Source organism: Pediculus humanus, genomic scaffold (genome assembly GCF_000006295.1).
Source record: "Pediculus humanus corporis 1103172107546 genomic scaffold, whole genome shotgun sequence".
NCBI classification, from domain to species: Eukaryota; Metazoa; Arthropoda; class Insecta; order Psocodea; family Pediculidae; genus Pediculus; species Pediculus humanus.
In genome coordinates this window covers 12,540-21,688 of record NW_002987161.1, presented here as the reverse complement: position 1 = coordinate 21,688, position 9,149 = coordinate 12,540, and the positions used below count along the sequence as shown (strand labels likewise).

Below are 9,149 nucleotides of genomic sequence, written 5' to 3'. Positions count from 1 at the left end.
TAATAATATGTAATTAATTAGTAATTAATTACATCGGTAATAATAATAATTTCGACGATGACGTTTACTATTTATAATAATAATAATAACGATAATAATGATAATAATTTCGTTTTCGCTAAAAAAATTTTTTTTTTTTTCTTTCTTTCTTACAATCAGTCCATATTTATTTATTTTTTCTTTATTTTTTTTCTAATTTTTCACGTTCCGGCGACATGATGCTCTGAAAAAACAAATTTTTTTTCATGGAATTAAATTTTATTCGATTCTTCCAGACCTCTCCAGGGAAAAAAAAAAAACTTACGTTTCAAAAAATCATTCAATTCGTTTTCGTTTGTGCAATATATAAATTCTTTCGGTCTGAGACTGTGAAAAATATCAACTATGCTCGGTTTTAAATTGTAAAATAATATCGGCTGCTTTCGATTAACAAAATCGTCCATTAACGATTTGATTCCCTAAAATGGAAAAAAAAAATTCATTTAACGGAATCCAACAAACGACAAACAACAAACTTTCTATCGTTTAATACAATTCGTCTAAATCCTTTTCCATATGTTTGAAAAACGGAAAAAAGAAAAACTTATCGAGCTAATGAAAATATATATTACGTCACACATGTGACGTAGAATATACGTCAGTCACGTGACTTTATTAACGCATCGCAACCTTAAACTTAAATTAAAAGTAAAGATATACCGATTAACCTTAACAAAAAAAAAACCCGAGGTAATTAACCTTCGCGAACTTTTGTTTTAAAAAAAATGACATTTGAATGAAAACGTTTAAGCCATTTTTTTTTTTTTTTTTTTTTAATTAAACGAAACTTGTTTTTTTTTTTTTTTTACCTTGGCAGCCGTAAAATCCACTCCTTGTATGTGTTTGCTATCAATGACGACAGGTACGTAACTGGATCCTTGTTTAACGCCTGCTTTCGTAACGACGTTTCGTACATAATCAACAGAAGGAAACACGAGACTACGATCAGGAGTTATCCTTAAATATTCGATACCCGATAAAGTCTGAAAGGAAGGTAGGTACGTAGGTAGGTAGGTAGACAGACAGACAGACAGGTAAGTAAACAATTATTAAAGTAATTAATTCTTTTTTTTTTTCGAAAATATTAAATTAAATATTTTAAAAATTTTCTTTTACTTACTCTTTCTTTTTCGACTTGAACGCTCGGCCTTGCTGATGCGTAAAGTAGGAACAAAACGTTAATACTGATCCCGATGACGATGCCTAATTCTAATCTTATAAATAGGCAAGATAGAAAAGTTGCAAATGCAGGTATCAGATCGATCTCTGGAAGAAAAAAAAGAAAAATTTTTTAAATAAGGGAAATTAAAAGAGAGAGAGACAGAGAAAAACAACAGGACCGTATACTTACTTTTCGTTTTCCACATTGGTTTGACAACGTGAAATTCAACCATGAATACAACGGCTGCTATTATAACGGCAGCCAATGAAGATTTTGGAATGTAATAAAAGTACGGAGTGAAAAATTGAAGGGACAGTATAACGATGATACCTAAAACATGTCGTCGTTGTTTGTGTTCATTCCACGCAAAAAAAAGTCTCTTAATTTAATCTTTATATTATTACTCACCGGTGTATATTCCCCCGAATGTTGTTTGTACGCCGCTGGCATTGTTGACTGCACCTCTGGACAAAGCTCCAGTAACGGGCATGGAACCGACGAATGATGACGCGATATTGCACAAACCTATGGCTAACATTTCTTGCGTCGCATCGATTGATTTTCCTTTAGCTAAAAAATCATTTGGAAAGAAAAATTGTTAAATTTTTCCGTCGGGAGAGTGAGTTTATACCTGATAAATAAAACAAATACCGAAAACTTTGGCAAGAGAAATATTTTCCAAAATGCATAAAAGAGGTACGACAAGTATTGCTGATCCTAAATTACTGGATACTTCGGAAAATGAATACGTTTTGTTTCCATCAACTGCTCCGTAAAATGGAATGTGAAAACTTGGTAATCCACCTTTGACGGTGCCTGGAGGGGAGAGAAAAAAAGCAAAACAAACGTTTGTATTTCCCGTTAAAAAATGTATTAATATGGAGTGATATGTTGGCACACCTGTTAATACAAACGGTCCATCTTCACCTTCGACGTGGAAAGCGTACGCTAATATTCCACAGACTACAACCACGACGATGTTTCTAGAAGTCGATACGAGCCAGAGAAATTGAGATAAAAATTTTTGCATTTTTGTCTTCTCCTTAACATCTCTCGGACCGATGGGAATGTCTTTGATTTTCTTTTTTTTTAATAAAATAAATTTTTATTTCCTTTCTAGAAAGTTCTATCCTGAGAAATGAGTTATTACTCACCCTGAGCACCAACAAAACAATCATGCATGATATTCCTAAAATAGCATCTCCCATTCTGGTGTTGGATATGTTGCAGAAAATATTTTCCCAAACATCTAGAAAATTTCCACCGGGAAAAGACAATCCTAGAACATCTTTAACTTGCGATGTGGCAATTATAATAGCAGCAGCCGACGTGAAACCAGCCGATACAGGACCGGATATGAAATCAATTAAAAAACCTGAAAAAAAAAAAAAACATTTTTTTTTTTTAACTTTGTTTACATGATAAGTCAAAGGAAATGACGTAGTGAACGAACCTAATTGCAATATTCCCATGAGTAATTCGACACATCCGGATAGGAAACAAAGCAAAACGGCAAATTCCGGACCTAAACCGTGAAGATTTTCACGAGTCAATATGGCTGCTATTGCTGTCGGACCGATCGGACTATCTTTAACACTACCGAATATAGCATAAATGAAACAAGCCATGAACGATGAGTAGAGGCCATACTGTAAACATTTTAAAAATAAATAAAATCTCACGTTAAAATGGCGGTGTTCGTCCATCAAACTGTGTAAAACTGCTTACCTGGGGAGGTAATCCTGCTACGTTTGCATATGCTATGGCCTGTGGTATGACGGTTAAACCGACGGTTAAACCAGCCACCAAATCCGCAACAGCATAATTCAAACTGTATTGAGGTAACCATGATAATATCGGTACTCTTTTATATAAAAGTTTTTTCGTGCAACATTTTTTCACTTTTTTACACAGCCATTTTTTCGGACTAGAATTTTTTTCGAATGACGTCAATCGGGGTAAATTATTACTCTGATTATAATCCGAAAGTTTTACTTTTAAATGATTATCGACATTTGATGAATGATTTTCATTTTCTAAATTTAAACAAATACATAAATAAATATGTCAATAATTTTTACATGCGGGGGGGAGAGGGGAGGGAAAGAGAAGGGGAATCACCGTTTTAAAATAATTAACGGTTAAAACAATTGCCATTAAACAAAAATAAACAAAAATAAACAAACGATTCTTTTTTTTTCCTCTCTCGTCGTTCATTATAATTATAATAATAATAATAATAATAATAATAATAATTATTATTATTATTATTATTATTATTATTTGATGCAATGAAATTAATAAATCAATAAAAAACTTCTTTTTTTTTTGGCATTCGATATTATCGATGGCATTGAAGGTTTTTAACTCTCGCCTAAAACTTTAAATTTTCATCGTTTTGTATGACTTTTAATATTATTATTATTATTATTATGATTGATTAAAAATAATTTTTTTTTGTTAATTTATTGTATAAGATAAAATATAAATAAAATTTTTTTAAAATTACGTAATTTTCACTGCAAGGAAAATTTTAATATTTTCACGCGCGCGCGCGTTTTTTGTTTAAATACACGTCAAAAAGCGTGCAAAATTGATTTTAATAAATTTTCCGACTTATTTTTTTTGTCAGGTTTTTCATTTCTCTTTTTTTTATTATGCAATTGCAAATATTTATCGAAAAAAAAACAAAGTGTTTCCCGATAAGAATAACAACATGGGAATTTATTTAAAAACGATTAGAAAAAAGAAAAAGAAAATGGCACTTACTTTGTCCGCCATCATATTCGACATCTTTATTCCACCTCAAACTATTTACATTAATTAATATTTCGTTTGAATTATTATTCGTTGAATTATTAATTTCGTTATCGTTTTTTTTTTCGTGTCGCGTTTTATCATTTTCATCAATTGCTGCCACGTTTGTAAATCCGTTCGGCCCAATTGAACCACCATTACCACCGCCTTCTAAATCTTCCGAACAAGGAACGTACGACGTAAGAGCAACCGTGCTTTCACTTCGCTTGTCCATTTTTCAAAAAAATTTTCTTTTTTTTTTTACTTATTATTATTATTATTACTATTACTATTATTATTATTATTATTAATTTTATCGTTTTAAATTGTTTTCAACTCGTCGTCGATAATATTATTAACAATAATAATAATAATTAAAACTTTGTTTTTTTTTCTTGTCAGGAATTCAAAAATTTCGTTTTCTCACAACATCCGCCATTTATTAATGAGTCTTTTATTATCAATGATGATAATAATAATAACAATAATAATTGGGGCCGTTACGAAATCCTGAAATTTTCCAACGTTGCTTTTCGTTCTGGAACAAAAAAGAAAAAAAAAAAGAAAATTTAATTAACCTATAGGAATGAATGAAAGAAAAACTTTCGACGGTGAAATGAAAGATTAAAGAGCAACAAGACGACGGCAGCGTCGTTTTTTTTTTTTTCTTCCTCCATATTATTTAATTCAAGGTTAATTTTGTCAACAAAAAAAAATGTCGCGTGCTTCCGTTTGTCGCTTTGTTGTTGTTTGTTTGTTTGTTTGTTGTTTGTGTGGGAAAAAAAATTATTGAAACAAATAAAAAAATTTTTCCTTAAAAAATTTATAACACGCGACAACTAAAAATCGTTTTTTTTTTTTTTTTTTTTTTTTTTAATAAAATAAAACTTATTTTAAAAAAAAACGCGGCGGGGGCGGGGGCGGTGGAGGCTGGGGCGGAGGATAAGTGAAAGGAAAAATGAATTTAAAGTTGGCGGTTTTTTTACCCGGCGGCACCGGCGGTTGACCTAACTTGACAACGGTAATAAAGAAAAAGTTTTTTTTTTTTTTTTGTGTATTTCTTGTCATTGTTTTTATTATTATTATTATTATTATTAATAATTTAATTATAATTTTCGACCTTTTAAATCGTAAATTATTGACCACCCTTCACTCCCATATTTTTTTTTATTATATATTTAAAATTATTCAATGCCACGAGTGAGAAAAATGACTAAAAAAAAATTTTTTTTCTTCGAAACGATCCTCAGAATTTTTCCAGAAGAATAATAATAATAATTCAAATTCTTTTCCCACAATTTTCCTTTTTTCTTTTCTTTTTGGCAGCTCCCCGTATGCGTTTTATTTGTTTTTCTCTTCTCCGAAACGTAATCGGAGGTCAGTGACATTGAAAAAATTTGTCACAAAATTTAAATTTTAAAATTATTATCACGTTGAATATAAAATACCTGGAACCATTTTTTTTTTGTTTTTCCAGTCACGAACGATCCATAATAATTTTCCAATCCTTTCGTTCGTTATGGAATTGCAAGGAAGGAAAAAATACGTCTCGAGTTCAAACCGATTATTTTTTTTCGCCGCCATTTTTTTTTCGCATTTAATCATTTAATTAAGCTATCGGTAAAGCAAACGCAAAAACTAATAATAATAATAATAATGATAATAATAATAATAATAATGAAACGAAGAAAAAAAATAAAAATTGCTTAAACATTTACATTAGAAAAATAAAAATTTAATTATTATTATTATTATTATTTTTTTTTTCGAAATTAAATAACGAATTTTTTTTTTTTTAAATAATTAATTACACGTCAGTTTTACCGATTTGATAATTACAAATTCTACAGACACGTCTTCCCATGGATTTTTTTTTTATTTTTTCGTGACGTAATTACTCGGAGTGTAAAAAAAAAAAAAAAAAAAAAAAATGGTCGGAAGTTTAAATTAATTAATTAATTTTTTTTTTTTAATTTTGTCAACCGAATGAAAAATTTTAATGATTTAAATTCAATACAAACAAACGAGCAAACAAACAAATAAACAAACGAAAGTGGAAAACAATTCCGATTGTTCAGGGAAATTTTTTTTGATGATTTTAAAACAAAAATTAAAAAAAAAAAAAGTCGAAAAAATTTTCCGACAATTTTATAACTGAAAATTTTCTTTTTTAATTTTCTAATCCCACGTTATCAATGACGAAACCGACTGGAATTGTGTATTATCAATTCCTTTTTCCGACAAACAATAAAAAAAAAAAAAATCATTCCGTTTAATTAAAATATCTCTCTCAAAAAAAAAAAAATTGAAAAAATAATTTTTATATTATTGTCGCAGATTTAAATAAAAAACTCAACCTTGGCCTTTGCTATCATGTAAGAAGGTATCATCGAGCAAGAAAATGATGATAGTTACATTATTACGAATAATAATAATAATAATAATAATGATAATGATGATGATAAAACAATAAAAAATAAATAATTAAATAAATGAACTTTGTCACAGGGTGATGATGATAGATTCTGATTATTTCAAAGGCGTTGATCCAAAACAAATAAATAAATAAAAAAAATAATCAATACGCAACTAACTAACTAACTAACCATAGCAAATTATTTGCTAAATAAATTTTCCAAGGATTAAATTATGTAACTTAAAAATTTAAATAAATAAATAAATAAATTTTCATTAACATCAAAATTAATAATAATAATAATAATGTCATTCATTGATTTCTATTTTAACTCATTTCAAATGATAATAAATTCATTTATTACTCAGACTTTAACGGTTTTTTTTTTTTGTACGTTTTTAACAATTGAACGGATTTAAAACGAACGTTTCGTTTAGAATAAAATACGTCACAATTCGATGACGAATTATTATTATTATTATTATTACCAAACAGTTTTTTTTTGTTTGTTTCGTAATAAAGTCGACGACGGAATAAATTTTCACGTTCAATCAATTAATTTAAAAAATTTATAATCCGCGAATTAGATTTACAAATTTTTTTCTTTTTCCTTTTATCAAGCAAGCTACTATTTGAATTAAACGAGCGCAAAAAATACGCGTCGTCACGTTGCAGACAGCAAAAGATTATTAAAATTTAAAAAAAAAATTTTTTTGCATATATTTATATATATTTTTTCCCCTTTCGCGCGAATTATTACATTCGACGTTTACGTTTTCACGTTAAAAGAAAAATAAACACGTCGATAAATCGATAAATCGTTTATTTTTTTGCTAACGATATATCGAACGACAATCGATCGATTGATAACTTCATTACCGCGAATAAAACGAACGTTTAAAAACTATTTGGAATATTTTTTTTTTTTTTGACACAATTATTATTTTTTAAATCGATTTGTTATTACATAATTTTTAGTGACGTAATTAAAACGACGTAAAATTTAAACAAATAATAATAATGATAATAATAATAATAAAGAGGATATTCCGTTTTTCTTACTGTAATTCAACAAAAACTAAAAATAAATTTTTTGCTTTTAGTAAGCAATCAAGTTGCAAAAATCGAAACCTTGAAATAAAATAAAAAATTATTATTATTATTATTATTATTATTATTAGTATCATCATCATCACCATCATCACTATCATCATCATCATCATCATCATCATTATCATTGTCTTAGCGTACTTTTATTCCGGAAAAAAATGAAAAGCTTAATAATAACGCATATTCGCCATTATCATTTGTTTCTTATATTTTTCTAATAGTAATAATAATAATAATAAAATTTAACAATGAACCTTTTAGTTAATTAATAAATAATGACTTGACAAAAATCTAATAGCAGAAGAAAAAAAAAAACTTATTTGGTTTTAATGAATGGTGGAGGAAGAGAGGGGGAGAGAGAAAGAGAGAGAAAAGTATGGAAAATGAATTATGGAGAATTAATTTATAATTTATTTATTGGTGACTAATAAAAACTTTTTACGCTCCCTCCCCCCGGATATGATGATCACATTTTAAATACATTGGGAAAATTATTATTATGTGTTTTTTCTTTTTTTAAAATAAAAATAACCGCCATATTTAATTTCTTTAGGTCATTATGCCCGTTCATTACTTTCTTACTCGATATTATTATTATTATTATTACAACTACCCGAAATAGATAATACAATGAATGAAATGATTTTGAGTACGATACGATTTGTCTACAAAAAATCTTATTATTATTATTATTATTATTATTATTAAAAATATGGCGTCCGTTGGCTTTTTTAACTTTTCTATATCACAGATATTTGGAAATATTGAAAATGGGAAAATTCGAAAATTTTTTTCAAATTAAATTCATTCGAAATTGACAAAATGGTAAAAACGTTATAAATTATGACGTCATCATTCATTAACGCTTCCGTTTTTTTCCCGCCATTTTTTTTTTTTTTTTTAAATTTAAAATCAAAACTTTTTTTTCAAAACAAAAAGGAAAAAAAATTCGATCGCGTTTTAATCATAAAAATTTTTTTTAAATTTGAAATTTAATTATTATTATTATTATTATTATTATTATTATTATTATTATTATTATTTATGCGTTTCTTAAAAAAAAAAAAATCCATAAAAAGGTAAAGGGCCAGAAGGAAATTTCTAGAAAAAAATCGTTTTCTGATATTGGGAAAAAAAAAGAAATCATATCGAATTCAAACAAATTTGTTTTTCGTTTGTTTGTTTGTTTGTTTCATTTGTTTGTTTTCTCTCCGGATTCGTGCAAATCATTTTAAGAAATAAAAACACAAACATTTAACGACGCGATAACTGCATTAAATTATTATTATTATTATTATTATTATTTACTTTTTTTTCCGTGGATTTAAATAAAATTTTTCAAAAAAAAAATCGAATTGAACGATAAAAAAAAAATTCAAGTGACGTCACAAATTTTAAAAAATTAAATGCCCGGAAGGAGGGTGAGGGGGAATGAGGGGGGGGAGGGAAGGAGGAAGGGGTGTGAGGGTTCGTTGAATCAACAAAAAAAAAAAAATTTTTTTTACAAAAATCGAAATTATCGCGCGTAAACGGACGTTTCGTTTTATTGCTCTCTGTGCGATAATATTAATAATAATAATAATAATAATAATAATAATAATAATAATAATAATAATAATAACTATC

The 9,149-nt window shown here is 27.6% G+C and overlaps 1 protein-coding gene across 1 annotated transcript; it reads right to left on the bottom strand.

Annotated features, from left to right (window-relative positions):
• Positions 1–200: 200 nt before the first annotated feature.
• Positions 201–4,232, bottom strand: Phum_PHUM196650 (Sulfate permease, putative; the record flags this gene model as incomplete). Its single annotated transcript, XM_002425353.1, has 12 exons — positions 201–223; positions 305–458; positions 849–1,022; positions 1,160–1,305; positions 1,391–1,531; positions 1,610–1,771; positions 1,853–2,017; positions 2,102–2,282; positions 2,356–2,576; positions 2,655–2,850; positions 2,930–3,237; positions 3,971–4,232. 12 exons carry the CDS (start codon positions 4,230–4,232, stop codon positions 201–203), a joined length of 2,133 nt encoding a protein of 710 aa, XP_002425398.1.
• Positions 4,233–9,149: the final 4,917 nt, after the last annotated feature.